A 16,527-nucleotide genomic window follows, 5' to 3' on the forward strand; every position below is an offset into this window, starting at 1 on the left:
TACTGAGGCTGTCAAAGGAAAAAGGTTTGTCTGAGAAGGATGTTTGTTTTTCAGTTTCTTGTGGGCACCAGTGGTGTCACCAGGGTCAGCACCTGGGGCGGTAGCCCACCTTGACACCTCCCCCCACCTTCTCCCCGCTCGGTGTATGCCACAACCCCTCTCTCCACCCCTCAAGGGCTGCCGAAACCCCCCCCCCCCCCCCCCCCTCCGCTCGTTGCTTGTCACGACACCCCCCTGAGCGCTGCACCCGGGGCGGGCCGCCCGTCATAAAAAGGAGGGGGGGGGAAGGGTCCCCTCCGCCCCTCCGCCCCTCCTCCTTGTGACGTCACTGGCGGGCACAATATCTTTCAGACAAGATTTGTTTTAGAAAATGAGGCTCATGAAAACTACTAATGCCAACTGCCAAAACTGAAAGATCTGTTGAGAATTTCAGAGAAAGAGAAAGAAAGAGAGGATGGAATGTGAAAAGAAAAAAAGTATAAAGACAATATGCAAAGTCCACGGGAATTTAATCGAGGTACACGACACCTTGTGATTTGCCTCGACGTGATGAACATTTACTTGAAGCGCTCTCTTCATTATCTTCTCCTGATAGACGCAAGTAACCCTGAGCTGTGGAACAGGCAGCTCACAATCTTTGGGGCTGGACCTGAAACATGATGAAAATGACATGTGAAGCACAGATGCATGTAAAAGTCTACCAAATAGGAGTCCCAAGTTATTAAGTGTCAGAAGGTAGTTCCAAAGGTCTTTACTTTAATCAAGCATTTTGTAAAGCAGGATGTTTTCTTGTCTGCTAGATAACAAACACTTCTGTACCTTGTGTGCACTAGGGCCACTGACTGTCAACTTGTTCAGTGACAGTATACTCAGAAACAACTCTTTTTGGTGGTGGAGCAAAGTGTATGAAATGTTTTATGTCCAACAAAGAATGTAATTAAAACATCTGTCTTCGGCGTAAACACGGCTAGTCAACTATGGTGAGATATATGCGAACGTTGCCGACTAAGAAGTACAGTCATCTTTGCTTCATTGCCCCTTGCCGCAATAACAAGATGGCAGGGACATATGACCTAAAATCAGCATTTTCAAAACTTTTCTTGACTGCACATCGAAAGCTAGCCCACTTCTTATTTTCATCCAATTTGCTCTTGATTTTAGGTGGCCTATCTTAGGATATTACGGTATTGTAGTATTTCTTGATTCATCATAAAATTTGCCACAGAGACAATGCTCAGTAAGCTGAGCTAAAACATGCCATTGATAGTTTCTACATAGACCAAATACTAGCTGCAAAAATGTTTATGTTAGATTGTTGATAGTCCAAGACAAGGTTAAAAGAAATTGCTTTTATAATATTCTCGACCATAAGCTATGCAAAAGCTAGTGTCCAAGGAGTGCAATAAAACAAAATGACGTTCCTACGGTCCGTTTCATACATAAACGCTAGTAATGGACCAAATCTGCCGAACTTCAGATGCAGCAAATTGAAGGAAAGTTTGGCAAAGATTCGGCAGAAATTTGGCAAACGTCTGCGCACATGTGACAACGCAATGGGATCATGGATTGCAAATGGACGCTGTGTGGTCAATTGGTTACCATCCTACAGTGTAGTACCGTAGTACTACCAGCGGCTACGGCGAAGTGCGGAGTAAGCGACATGGTGACTGTGTGTTTTTCAGCCTTTGTGAGTGTGGTTTTGTTCAATATTTTCTGCCTGAAGAACAGACAATCGACCCGATATAGATGCAGTCCACTGCGCAAGTGACAAATGATGCGGTACATTCTGGGTAACGTGATTTTCATTTGATCTTTCAGTGATGCAACGAGGTTGTTGCAACATTGACTGACAAACAATGAAAGCACTTCTCGCAATTATAGCAATCCTGTTTTCGGCTCACAGGTTTTGTGCCAAAACAAAATAATATTGCTTTTTAATTAGCATTATTTCACGGTTTTAATCTATCCCCATAAAACTAAACACAGAACTATCATGCTCGACGTTGCACATCCAACATTCCTAATTCTTTCCATCTTCCTAAACGTCCGCGTGTGTCCTACCACCAGAAACTGGCAATTTAAAAGTTAAAACGAGATGTTCAGAATATGGGAAGCACACTTTCATGTAAAGCTGGCGTCAAGTGACTCAAATCGAAAAACACGCATATTTACAATAATATTACCTCTTCTGGTGAGGGTTCAGCAGCCGTTGCCTTCATTTTTGCGCACGAAACAGTGACTCGCAGAGAAAGTAAGAACACAGTGTTACTGCCTTTATTTTAACAATGTGCATACTTGCAGGCTTGCACTGGTGAGGCCTCAAAACAGAAACTCATGTATTGTGACTGTGCCCGCTACTACCCAACCTTATTGACACACCACTTATGCAAAAAGTCACTAAAATTGCCAGTGAACACATAAAAATGACACAGATACAATTATCTTGTAGAATATCACCTTATATAAAATTAGCTGTGTCAATATGATGACAATGCAATTACTGCAAAAGTGCAAGCAAACTGGACAAGAATAACAATAATAATTCCTGGAGAAGAGGAACAAGGGGGACAAAGGAAAACACAAATCTCCAAACACATCTTGTCCAGCTCACTTGCACTTTTGCATTAATTATATTATCATCATAACCTTAAAATGTATGCCTTCACCCTTGTTGGTGTTCGACTGGTGGCAGCTGTTAAAACCCGTTTACTCTACTGACATCTAAAACCTGGTTAGCTCAGTTAGTAGAGCACCCTACTGAAAATGGAGAGGTCCCTCTTTCGATACCAGGACCACAGGTGGACCTTTTCAGTCGTGCACCAGTCACCGAGCTGTGTTTGGAGATTTGTGTCTGTCCTTTGTCCCCCTTTTCCAGGGATTATTATCAAGTGTCAATATGTACTAATAAAAAATTTTTTTTTTCATTCAAAAAAGCAAAAGATTTTTTTTTAAGTGTGGCAATACCCGTAATGTATTTTTGACGAATCTTTCGAAAAGTTTGGGAAAACTTCGGCTTTGCCGAATCTACGGATTCAGCAAAAGTTTAGCCCATCACTAATAAATGCACAACGCCATCAAAGGTACTGCTGCAAGCCTGTGGCTTTGTCTAGCATAAACTTTGCACATGCTTTTGTTTAAGTAAGACACTAAATATAGCTATGTAATCGTGCCAGTTCTTTCACAATGTTGTATACAATGTATGTAACAAAGGATAGAAATATTCTTTCCTTTCGGCTGTTATACCACTTCAGGATTTCATTTTAGCAAACACTTTAAATTTGGCAAGTGCTCCAAGCAACTTTTTTTTCTTTCTTTATATGCTACGACTGTCATTCTTTCTCCACATTGTGATGTTTCCTAGGCATTCTAGCTTTAAGGTGCTTGAAGTTACATCTGGTATGAAAAAATCTGTTTCAAACCTGCGTCCCAATCTTCAATATGTATGAACAAATGCTATTTGAAACCATTATTCCAGATAAAAAATAACTACAAACTTGCAAAAACTCAACCTAATCTTGTAGTTTTCATGTTTGAAGAGTGAGACAGTAGTTCTCCAACTTTCAGGTACAAAGCCCCACCAGAAGGCCATCAGGAAGGTCCTGCTACGAGCGGACACAACTATTTTCATAGAAATTGCCATGAACTACGGTAAGTGAGAATTTACAAGAAACCTCTGGCAGTTCGACAACAATTCTTGACAAGTGAATTTTACGGCTTTCTCGAAGCTGTAGTGCGTTTCCAAGACAAAAAGTCATGTAGCTAAAAAAATCTGCACAAACAATCACACGACGTGAAGCGAATGGTCAGTGTCAGCTGGTGTGACATTTCAATGATATTGCGTCATGATTGACTGGAAATTTCGGTGATGTTGCGTCGCGCGGTGTCTTGCATAAACCACGACCGATCACACGGCGAACAGCTAGCATTAAACACGTTCTCGCGGACGCGCCACACAAATTGTTTGGTCGCACCGGCGTGTCTATTTTTCGCTCGGTAACATTCTCCTCTACATGCTGCTTCACTTTTATGCACAGCATGATTTCGACGTCAAATTCGTTCCATCCTAATATTCATGGTGAGACCGTCGGTGCTTACACATAGACGACGTTCTCCCTCACGGGCGTGTTCATGCTGTCGAGTAGCCACAGCTTGCTACGGCGCATGCTTCGGCTGCCCCATTCTCGCGCACAAAGGCTTATGGTGAATTCCACTCGTAGATCTGGAGCGCTTTCCAAAATCCGCGAGGGAGGCAAAATTCCGCACCGTGGGACCCGCTCCGAATCGACGAGGGGAAGATAAACTTGCATTTTTGGAGCGACCTCCCCCACACCCCTTCCCACCCCTTTTCCCTCCGCCGTACAAAATGGCCGCTGCTCGAACTTGACCAGTCCCACCAACCGTGTCCCGATTTGCGGGACACGGCTAATATTTCCGACAACCAGTGACGACTGTCACTGCTTAGCTGCAGAAGTAACACGCGACACAGACCAGGCGAAATTATATACGTACCACGGCGCCCATGACACAAATAACGAAGACGTCCGCGTTCGGCACCGTCACATACCTTTCGGCCGCCTCGAAGCGGCGGGGCACGGACAGCGATTGCCAGCGGTGGAGTTCAGATTTGTAGTACGACTTTAATAAACACAGAGGTAACAAATTATCACTTGCGCGGTCGTTGCCTAACCACTTCTTGCTTTATTTCACGGGAAAACGCCGACGGAATGCAGTGCAAAAAGGTAAACAATCACAGGCTGCAGAATGAATAGGCCTAACCTTGCGTCTGCCTCCGGCTTTTCTGTCGTTCCTTTTCACGTTCTTCCTCTCGCGATCACAGAGTCAGCGCTCACGATTTGCCACGCTCCACATTCCCGGCTTTTTATCCCTGATCTACGCGAAGTAGAAGCATTGGAGCCGTCACAATCCAGAGTAAACAACCGACGCACCCGAACATATCCAACTCCACGACCCGACCGGCCCGCCAATCTCTCCAACCTCGCCGCGCATGCGCACCGCCGATTTAGTCGGAAATCACGTGGGCCGCTCTGTCGACTTCCGGAGAGATCTGTGAAACCCCGCAGAGCAAGTTCGGCGGAGTTTGGGGCGCTCCTTGGAGCGGGCGCTGCCAGAGATCTACGAGCGGAAGATGACCAACTTGAGCCAGATCTGCGAGCGGAATATGCGCGCTCCAAATGGAGCGCTTTTGGAGCGCTCGAGATCTGCGAGCGGAATTCACCATTAGAGTGCAGAGGGAACGGGTGACTGAAGGCAAGAAAGAGCAGTTGGTGAAAAATGCAACTGCACGACTCCCAGCACAATTGTGATTGGCCGAACGCGCTGCGCCTCAACCGCGACTATTATCATTGAAAGGGCAAGCGAATCGCCACTGCACTCGCTTTCTCCCGGTGCCAAAGCCACCCACAATAAATGTGTGCACGCTCTGTTCATTTTTTGGCAATACGGCGCTCGCCCAGTGCAACAAGCCCAGTACAGCTGATGCTGTAGTAAAGCCAAAATCTTTATACATCTTCGGGTAAAACATTTTGAAATCTAAACACCACCTTACTTTGAAAAACAGGAAATTCGTAAACTTCGGATCCTCACTCGCGAAAAAGGGCAACACCACCTACTGATTCTGTCCTTTTTTCCTCTTCAATGCCCGGGGACTTATGAAGAGAGTGAAGCAGGGCTGCAGGTATTCCTCCTCCCCCTCCATGGCGGATTCGGCATCTTGCCGACATTCCTCAGGGGAATCCGGCCCGTCCACGCTGGCAACGCTTGGGGGGCTGGCGATGCTTGGGGGAAATCATCTCGTCAAATTAAGTCGCACAGAAACTTGGAAACACACGCAGTTTAATGGAAGGTGCCGATTCGCACCAAGAGGCGGAAAGACTAAAAATGCAGGTGACACAGACAGATGACTCTGATCCTCTACCTTCGCTGTCTGAGTTTTTGTTGTCCCTTAGACGCAAAGGGGTGCACAAACCCGCTACCCCTGAGGTCAGGAAACATTGCCGAGACATCTCTTTCTTTCCCCACTCTCCGAGTTACTGCTCGAACTAGAACACGCTAGCGCCATCTATCGGGCAGCCCTGGAACACTTCCCGTCTGTGTACATCTTACGTATCGCTCTTCTACCACGGGCTCGAAATAATTCTGACAACGCTACAAGCGACCGCTTCTCGTCCAGAGTGCATAGATTTGAACTCGCAAATACCGTAAAACAAGGGTGCACAATGTACGGCCCGTGGGCCACATGCAGCCCACGCGTGCTTTTCTAGCGGCCCGTGGCCCAGCTCAGCACAGAGTGTTGCATACTATGCCATTCAATCTACTGAGCGCCCGCTCCGCTTGACAGGCAGCAGTGAAACCCTCTGACCTACTTTTCTCAGTCTTCGGCAAAGGAACTACGATTTCTCAGTTCAAATTTTCTCTCTCCACTAATCCCACTGGCAAGAATAAAACAGCGTGTGCAGCTGTCCCTGTTCATGGTGCGGTTCTGTCTTGACATGTCTATACACAGAACGCGGAAACTTCTTTCCCTCTCTCAACAGATCCCACCCTTCCCTCTTTCACCACGGAGGCTATCAAGCCTTTCCTTCCTGTTGGGATAGTTAGGGGCTGCATCGTCAGATCAAAGGACTCCAATCTGACGATGCAACTAGAGCTCACCGACCTCCAGTGTCCACCAGCACTGAAGACCATCTCAGCTGCATGAGTTCAACAAAAACCTGGACAAGAACAAGTACGGAAACCTGGTGGACCACGCCTTGAAACTGTCGTCACTTTTCGGGAGCATGTATGCATGTGAGCAGAGCTTCTCACTGATGACTCTCAGCGAGAACTGCCTTTGATCTGCCATGATGGACATGACATTGCGAGATGTGTTAAGGATGGTAACGAATACAATGACACCTGATATCGGAAGCCTGACCACAGCCAAAATATGCAACACGTTGCACAAGGTGCGGCCCCGCACAGTCTTCAATAAACATAGTTTTGGCCCGCCTAATCTTTTAGTTGCGCATCCCTGCCGTAAAACTTTCAGTCTAGCAGTTAAATGCAGATGAGAAGTGTTCGGGGCGATCTAATAGATGCAACCAGCGTGCCCTCTTGTGGTAAGCAGTCACAGGTGGCTGTAATGCAGTCGACCACGCCCAAACGCAAAGCAGGAACTATCCTCAAGTCTCGTATAAGAAGCTAAGTCTCGTAGTGAGAAGTCAACTCCTGTTCTGGGGCTTGAAGCATAACTCTGTTGTAGATAAACATGACTCAAAAACAAAACCTTAAAAAGAGAAAAAGAAAAAAAACGCCAAGTCATACTGACCTGTCATTACACGGTGCTCCGTCAGCAGTTTCCGAAGAGAGGTCTTGCTCGCTACTTTTCACTTCGATGCTGGAAGAAAAAATGTGAAGTGAGCCTTAAACATCCTCATAAGCTCACCATTTCTTTTTTTTTTTTCAGGGGGGGGGGGGGGGGGGGGGTTGATTGACATTTTATTTTGACACAGATGTTAAGGCGTTTAGGACAAAAGGTGATTGAATCACCTGACGAGGCACCAACCACCAACAAAACACAAAGGCAGCAGGCCTACAAATTTGGCATAAAAAATGTGCATAAAGTGCAAATTGGTTACGGCAGTATAGACCAACTCATGTTTACAAACAAACCGGAGCGCCCCTTGAGGACACCACCTGCGCCGCGCATGCGCGATGGAGTGTGGGTAAAAAGCTCGCCGTCACCCGTAAACAAACAATTGGAATGCGATGCTGTCGGCATTGGTGTGAGTCCTCATGCTTTTTTTAACTTTGGAATAGTCGATTCTACGTATTCCTGGCAATGTCTGACTACTGTGGCGGCCTCAGCGAAATTAACGAGGCTGGTTACACCGCAAAACTTCGCTTGAATAATGTAACATGCGGCAATTCATTTCGCATGGACACCGCAGACTGAATGCTCAAGCCTGATTCGCACGCTTAGATTCTGCTCGCTATTTTCAGTCACGACGTTGCTCGGGCTGCAAAAGCGTGAAGCGCAGCTGAGATGTCGATGTCGATACTGAAAATCACAAGCAGAATCGGACCAAGTGAATCAGGCATAACAAGTCGGTGGTGGCCACAGGTAACAATTATCAAGATATGTTTGTATCTGCTGTTTACACCGACTATTCACTTCAACCAACCTTCAAACTTAAAAAAGTCTTTTGAGTCCTCCACTTACTTCTTATCGCAATGACCGGACGTACAGTCTACGGGCCGGTTTCGTTTGAACGAGCAGACGACAACAAGCAGAAACGTTTGAGAGCAGACAAGAGTTTTAACGATTACGCGGCCGTTCGATCTGAAGACGCAGTGAACATAGCCTGCAGGTGGTCCGTACAACAGCATCAACAGTACCGTGCCCCGTGGAGAAATAGTGCAACCAGCCTCTGCTGCGTTGCGCGAGGACAGCGCAGCAGAGGTTGGTTGAACTATTTCTCCATGGGTTGCGGAGCCGTCGGCGCCAAGAAGCGCTCCGATTGCAAACCGAAACTGAAAAACCCGCTGAAGTTTTGCGGTTCTTCAGAAAGCTGTAAAAAGCAGCGTGTGCCTTCTATCGCACTCCAATTTCTTTATTTAGTGTTTTTAGATGATGCTCAGCAAGTTTCAAATAAAACCATGCCCTTAAACTCAATATTTTAAGAAATTAATTGCATGAAAAATATAACAATTTATTTATCCCAAACTTTAATAATTTTCCTTAACACACCCCCGGCCTAGGACCAAAATGACACAAGCCTTTTCTTGGTGCAATGCATAGTTTTCGCAATATCGAGCTTGTCCACCTTTCGTGAAACATCCTGTATAATGCCGATGTTTCAAAAAGCAATGGCCAAAGATGTACCAGTTTTCCGATTGTACTGGTTCCTTGGGATCAGGGGTCTCCTCGGAAACTTCCAGCTGATTCGTCCTGATGGTGCTGAAGCAAAGAAAATAAAATATCAATGCATCGTTTCGGAATCCTGCGTTCCTTCAGGCACAAGTGAACTAAGTCTATGAAGCAGTAAACTCTGATAGAGAAGGTAGTTTTTTTTTTAAATATAGCACCTTGCTTTATTAAAGTTAGGTATCCCGTAGGAAGGAAAGAGCCAAGTTTATCACAGCTCTGCCAGTTTTCTATGAACCATGCCTGGCCCACTTTGTCCAACCTTTTACGAAAAATTGCTACAGAGTAAACAAATAAACAAACAATTTGGATATCTGAGGCATGCCAATGTTTATACATTGACCTTCAATCGATGCAAAGTTGAATAGCCTGCTAAAACACGCCTTTCCTGAATGTTATAAAGTGTTCCTTTTAGGATAAATTGCAGTCTCTAAATACCACAGGCAATGGGACCACGTCACATGCGAAGCGTATATTTGATGCAACCACAAATATCAGTTTGCAATTCTTTCCAGCGCACCTCTAAGCAACATAGTCATTATCACTAGACAACTCACTCCGGCCTCATTTTAGCCAACTGCATTTTTCGGTACCACGAATCTGCAGCTTGTAGCAGTTGTTCATTGTGTCCAGGATTTTTAACACTGTAAAATGAAAGAAAAAAAAAATTGCATGGGTATTATGTTGACACACAAAAGACAGATTGAACACATAAGCTAGCAACTGAGAGGTACCACATAAAAGAAATAATACCGTAGATGACATTCCAAGTTAAGAAATTCTTTCGTAAATTGTCACTGTAAAAAAAAAATAATAAAGGTAAAAGAAGGGGGTGTTGAGAAAGGAGAAACAACCACAATCTCTAGATATTTAGGTTAAAAACACCAAAAAATACTGCATTACCGTAAAATACCGGGCAAGCACCTACTCAAACTTTGGAGATAATCACAAAAAAATGGGGGAGGGGCGCTTGTCCGGTCATCAATTTTACGTGTAAATGTACAGTGCATATTTTCTCAGATCTTACAAATTTGGGAATGGGCGCTTAATGTGCAATGGGCGGATGTACAGTATTCTATGGTAGTAGGGCTACTAAATACTGCAAGCAACTTTATTTTTGCAAGCTGAATGTTTTGCACATTTTTGAAAGTGTTGGTTTCTGGAATATTTAGAAATTTGGAGTGATACGCTATGTTTTTGTTACCGTGGTATGATATAATGTAACGACGTATTTTTCGTGGGCTCAATATTTCACAGTTTAGGTCAAAGCTGAAGTTTTGAAATAATTCGCCGGCTCTAATTTTCGTGACGCGGTGGGACCTCAATATAGATTTCAATGTGTTTACATTTTACCGGAACTGTTCGCAGGACCTATTTTTTATGAATTTGAGGCGATTCGCAAAATGTGTGAAAATTAGGTCCTCGCAAAAATTAAGTTGTTTACAGTATTCAAGAGACAATTTTTTTGCAATAGTTTTCAAGTTGCGAATTTCTCAATCGCTAAAACTAATTTGTTTACAGTATAAAGGTAATCACAAATTTTGTAAGGTACATATTTTGTGAGTTTAAATACATACTGATGACTTTCCCAAGTTTCGAGAGCAAAAATTAGACGTTTGTACAATTGTGTTTAGACAGCAGGAGGTTAGTCTGCATTTCTTGAAGCCATGTGAAAGGCACCAATAAAGTTTATTGCCACACACCAATGGAACATAGTCAAGAGAAAATAGAATTCAACAATTCTGTTGTAAAACATGTCAAACCATGACACAGAGCATTTAAACTTTGTTCATCTTTTCTGCTTCCACAGGCAATGTTGCCTGTGGTTACTGCATACTGCCTATTACTAGGAACATATATTTTTAGAGAAATTCCATGTCAGCCAGAGCACCCCACAGAGAGTTTAGAAAATTTAGGTTCAATATAGTCTCATCAAGAAGTACACAGAGGCACCTCACTGATTCTTAAGTCCTCACCCCAATTCAGAAGCCAAAAGAAAAACAATTCTAAGCTAACTAGTATGACAATAGCTATAAGCGCACCTCAGCTTGGAGCACGTGTAACGAAAGCTCGCACTGCAGAAGCTAAGGATCCTGCATTCAATTCCTACCCCTCCCCTCTTTGATTCGAATGAACACTGTATCGGCACGCGGTCTTGTATCACTACTGCGTGATGCACGTTAAAGACCCCAGGCTAGTGGTGGTACTCCACCGGCTAAATTTTTCATCCACAGCTGAGACACCACGGCCCGTTTGCTCGAAAACGCTAACCACGGCTAAAGTTAGCCGCAGTACCTAGGAGAGTGATTTTAAAATCATGTGACTGGCTCGGTAGGGATGCGGGGAAACATGGCGGTACCCTGGTGAGTGAGCGCCGCTCGCTTTGGAACTAATATGTCGTTGTAGCTGCAATATCAGGCACGTTAGTCAGCAATGAATGGTGCTGGAGGCTTTCACTTTGCCTTACCTCACTTAAATCGCAAGACATGAGCAATGACCTCGCCGCATTTTTTAGATAGTCTTTTGATTCTGGCCATTCCTAAGCCTAAATGAACGCGATAATTGTCGGCAGGGCAACGTCTTTGGAAAGTGGATTGCCTTGACTCATTTAACCGGGTATCGATAGCACACAAAAGCAGGCAGTGTCCCAATAGACCTTTTTCTCAATTTCCCAAGCACCGAGGTGCATGCTACGAGTGTAGTTAAGCGCGTTGCACGTGCTGGCATCTGCAGTAATAATTGTTCCAAAAGTCTGAAAGTCTGAAACAAATTTTGCCTTGCACGCGCATTCGTCAAAACCATATTATGATTACTTACTTTGAATCTTTTATAGGAGGAAGGCCAGCGCGTGCGGACCGTAGAATTACACTTTCAGCGTTCTTCTCGATGCTTGGGTAATTTACTAATAGGTCTATTTTCACTGGAGCCGAATTACAAGTTTTTCAATTTATGATGGTGTTATATACAGTTCTTACACGCTGGCCAACCATGCTGCCGGTGTACCGCCCGCATTTCACTTCTCACTTTTTCCTTGTCGTATCTAGGACTGAACTTCGTCGTCCTCTTTCGAACTTGGAAGGAAATTTCAATGAGGCTTTTGTGTGCTATCAATACCTGGCCGATTGAGTCAAGGCAGTCCACTTTCCAAAAACGTTGCCATGCCAACAGTTATCACATTCATTTAGGCTTAGGAATGGCCAGAATCAAAAGACTATCTAAAAAGATGCGGCGAGGTCATTGCTCATGCTTTGCGATTTAAGTGAGGTAAGGCAAAGTGAAAGCCTCTGCATCATTCATTGCTGACTAACGTGCCTGATATTGCAGCTACAACATATTTGTTCCAAAGCGAGCAGCGCTCACTCATCGGGGCACCGCCATGTTTCCCCGCATCCCTACCGAGCCAGTCACGTGATTTTAAAATCCCTCTCCTAGGTACTGCGGCTAACTTCAGCCACGGTTAGTGCTTTCGAGCAAACGGGTCCAGACACCCATTGGGGGTGACTAACTTCTGGCTGTATAAACATACACACAACATTATTATTATTATTATTATTTTTATTGAGTTGTTAGCTTATCTTCAGACTTCTTGTTAGGCTAGGGGAGGGTTCAATGGTGAATGCAGTCTTTCTGAAGTAGTGTCTGAGCTTGCCTCGTTGATAAATCTGTATTGGGTTATGTGTCATGTTCAGTATTTTCTGAAGCCACAGCTTCTCAATGTTTGAGGACAGTTTCATATTTTATAGGAGAGCCAATGACAAGAATCAAGTGGTGCTTAGAAACAGGGTACCAGCTGTCTTTTGGCAGTCGCATTTGACTGCCTCTCTTCACAAATTAAGATACTATAAACTACCTTTTTATTTGGTTGTTGCGAGATCAATATCAAGAAAATTTGGCACAGGCTAGAAATTTTGACTATTTTGCAGGTACTAAACTTAGTGAATGGAGCCTACATAAAACCCCAAATCTCTATGCATAGGGTGGCTAGCTTTAGGTAAACTACATATACACAGTGACAGGTTAAGAATGCAGTAAAAGCTCTGCCTCCGGTACATACTCATTGCGTCCTGCATCAGACACGTGCAGAATGAAAGGTTCTCCACACACTGGAGGACCTTCTACTGCATTCTTAACCTGTCACCTACTATAACTTTTGCTTTCCAGAATTACAAAAGGTGTATTAATGTTTTCATTTAGTTAACTCCATGTGCTTTACTAATGCTGTCCTCAAGTTCACTTCCCAAGAAAACAAAAAATGGTCATTGGGTGGTGTGGCCAGAATTTTGTAGCCAAGCGCAAGCAATTTTAGTGTGCAAACTAATTGACTGCATCATGCCCATTAACACTGTGGTTGCAACAAGACAAAAAAACACACACACACAAAGAAAAACAAGAAGTTAAAAAGTTTTGTTTCAGTGTGGGACATTTTGAACTGGCAAGTTTGCTTCCCTTGGTGTATTTATAGTCCACTAGTTTAAACCAGGGATAAAGACCTGATTTGCAGATGAGAGGCATTTTTTTGTTACCAAATGAAAGCGTGAACGTAGCAGTCACCAGCGAGAACACGCAGAAGCATCAAGACGCAATATGATCCGGCTCACTTCTGAAGGAGTTATCAATGAACTTAGGTGAGGCATAAAAATGTCCATGGAGGTGTGCATTCCAGCTTATGGCTTATTTCATTTCAAATACATTATTGAGGGAACCCACACAAAATTATGTGCAATCTAATGAATGTGCATTTTCATGCACTTATACTGATGCTTAATGGAATGTGTCAGTACCATTTTCAAAGTGTCAACTTTTTATCCAATCTGTTCACATGACCAATTTCTGCAAATTGCGGGCGATTCCCAACTTTGTGAAAATTAGGTAATCAACAAAAAGAACAACTTGGGACAGTATTATATATATCTTTTTTCTTTTATTTCGCATCAATGTGTCATGCTTGCAGTGGGGACCCATTTGCATTTTATGAGCCAGAGCACACTATCTCACATAGAATGTGGGACACGCAGGCAGCGACGGGTTTCTCAAACAGCAAACCGTCTCAACCCATGGCATGGCATTTGGGACATCTGGCAGGATCCGAGAAAGGCACGTGAACGCACTAGAACTTACTCCACATTTGGCACGGCATACTTGTTCAGGAACGTCTTCAATGTGCTCGTGAAGCAGGTGTCGGTGAAATGCCTTTCACACAGAGCGAATCTCTGGGGGCGACCCGTCTGCACTCCCTTAGTGATGTGCTCTTCGTCGACAGCCTCCACCCAAGCTTGTAACCTGACGGAAACATACGAAAAAGTCGGTAAGACCATCGCAACAAACATTTCTTCGCCCCAGGTCCACTTGCACCCAAAACGGAAGGAAACCCAGACGGTCAGGCTTTGCACAATAAATCCACTTAGAATTTACCTGCTTCGATATATTTGCAGTCTAGAGGTTTTACGCGTGACACAGGGACAATCACAAGCAAGTAGACATGGACAAGCGCAAACTTCCAACTAGTTTATTCGTGCTCGATCGACCACGAACATCCAGAAAGAGCATGCGCAGCACGCTATACAAAAGAGAAAGGAAACAGAAAACAGATAGAAAAGTCACCCGCCACGACACATTCCACGATGGTCATTATCCAACCAGCATCCCGGATAAAAACGGTACTTCACTTTCAAGCAAAGAAACCGAGGTATCGCTAACACAGTCAGGTCCCTTCTTTATATAAAAAGCTTCCATCAATTCTCTGGCTGTGCCATCTTTGCTTCTACCCAAGCTCCTGATCTCTTGAAATCACGCCTCACACCCACAGTCGGCACAGTGAGTTGGCAAGTGTGCATTGCTTTTATCCCTGATTGACAATTCATGTTCCAGTGCACGGTCATTAACACAGCGTCCAGTTTGACCAATATATACTTTCCCACACGAAAGAGGAATTTCGTATACCACCGCTGTGGCACAATCCACAAACGGTTGGGCGTGCTTGTTGTTGCAGCCACTCGTCTTCTCTCTTCCCAAGGAAATCCTCGGACAAAGGTCCGCAAGCTTGCGTAGCGCAGAGAACACGAAAGGTACATTGTACCTATTCACTACCTTCTTGAGGTTGTGGGACACTCTATGTATATACGGCACCACTTCTGGTCTACACTTCCTTTGTGGCGGCTCTGGCCGCGTCCTCTGCTTTTTTTTGGTCTTCTGGAGCAACGTCTCAGTAACCGCCGTAATGACACTCAGAGTCCAGCAAAAGGCAATGTGGTCGTGCAGGAGGCGGATCATCTACTGAATTCTTAACCTGTCACTGACTATAGGAAGTGTTTACTACAGGCCATAACTGAGTTCGCAGCTGCCGAGCGTGTGCTGAGGCGAGCATCCACAATCCTTATGCAACTTGCATTTCACATCATCGAGATTGTGGGGCTTGGCAGCTCATACTCACGAGCTCATTGTGAGCATGCGCAGTGAACAGTGCACTCCTGTATGGCGTTCAATGAATTGTTGACGGCCTGAACGACCAAGAGCGTCACTTCAGTCGACCCTCCACGATTGGCCACACACTACGACGTCTTGAGTATGATGATTCCTATTATTATTAATAGAAATAAGAATGCCGTACTATCAACTTTGACCGTGTTCGTTTAGGACGCGGTGACTCCAAGCTTCATCCATACCCTTTACGCTTTTTACACACCATTGCCTACTTGGTCACTTTTTAGTTTAGCTTTCTTTTCCAAAGCGCCAGAAGCTGTAGGCAAGTTGAATGAAACGGACACTGCATGTGAACAACCAGCCTGATTGAAAACTTTATGGCACAAGCGTGATGTATGTCATATTATGACCATTTAAGTTATCCAAAGAAGTTGCCAATTAAAGTTGTGCCTGAAATAAGAGGATGCTTTTTTTGGCCCGGCGTCAGGTGCTGTGTTTTGATCGCATGCGTCGAGAAGACAACCAGAAATTGAGTATAAATTTGTTGTGATAAGGTGCGTAAATGGCAGCCTGCGAGGCAAGGCAGATAGTAGGTAAAAAGCTAGAGCGTCTGCTAGCTGCCGCCGTTTACGCTGTGTTGTGTATGCTATGGGGGAAGCAAATCTGTCTCAAGGGGACATGGTGTCTCCGCTGCACGTAGAAGAACACTTCGGAAAATGCAGTAAGACATAATCTAGGCTATTTTAACGTGCATCACGCAGCAGTGATTACACGAACAGACAAAGGTACGGTGTTCAGTGAGATCGAAACGGGCGGGGGTGACACTCACCTGTAAGGATTGACGGGAAATTTGAACAGTCTGTGCGGTGCTGTATTCCCGCACAGGGAACATGCACGCCGCTGAGGTGGCATCCTGCATCCTCTCTTCACTGTGCAGGTCTTGTAGACGACTGATCCTAGCAACAGTTTGCGAACATAGTTCAAACTTGTCGATCAAACTGTGCAGATTCAAAGAAATTCAAACAACTATCGTAGCTCATCACACAGCGCGAGAAAACCGAGTGTCGATCAAGGAGATAGAGTCAGCAGTCTTGTTAAAAAAAAAAATTAAAATAAATACACTCTCAACCGAAACATTTGGACGGCGACTCGCGCCATCTATTATAAGTGGCGTCAAGTAC

At 44.5% G+C, this 16,527-nt stretch overlaps 1 protein-coding gene across 1 annotated transcript; it reads right to left on the bottom strand.

Annotated features, from left to right (window-relative positions):
- Positions 1 to 363: 363 nt before the first annotated feature.
- LOC121835803 lies at positions 364 to 16,439 on the bottom strand. Its single transcript, XM_042290309.1, has 8 exons — positions 16,176 to 16,439; positions 14,045 to 14,206; positions 9,484 to 9,570; positions 8,885 to 8,959; positions 7,328 to 7,396; positions 5,631 to 5,795; positions 487 to 649; positions 364 to 417 (listed from the first exon to the last, which is right to left on the bottom strand). Exons 1-8 carry the CDS (start codon positions 16,256 to 16,258, stop codon positions 364 to 366), a joined length of 858 nt encoding a protein of 285 aa, XP_042146243.1. The 5' UTR covers positions 16,259 to 16,439.
- Positions 16,440 to 16,527: the final 88 nt, after the last annotated feature.

Source organism: Ixodes scapularis, unplaced genomic scaffold, assembly GCF_016920785.2.
Source record: "Ixodes scapularis isolate PalLabHiFi unplaced genomic scaffold, ASM1692078v2 PGA_scaffold1__304_contigs__length_218370807, whole genome shotgun sequence".
NCBI lineage: Eukaryota > Metazoa > Arthropoda > Arachnida > Ixodida > Ixodidae > Ixodes > Ixodes scapularis.

What these genes read in the sequence shown, in the direction of transcription:
- LOC121835803 (XM_042290309.1), bottom strand. Translation starts at nt 16,258, where the DNA reads ATGCCACCTCAGCGGCGTGCATGTTCCCTGTGCGGGAATACAGCACCG. An exon ending in GGAGCACCGTGTAATGACAG is followed by an intron (nt 5,796 to 7,327) that starts GTCAGTATGACT and finishes ATTTCCCCCAAG; the next exon opens with CATCGCCAGCCCCCCAAGCG. An exon ending in AGGAAAAAAGGACAGAATCA is followed by an intron (nt 650 to 5,630) that starts GTAGGTGGTGTT and finishes ATCATGTTTCAG; the next exon opens with GTCCAGCCCCAAAGATTGTG.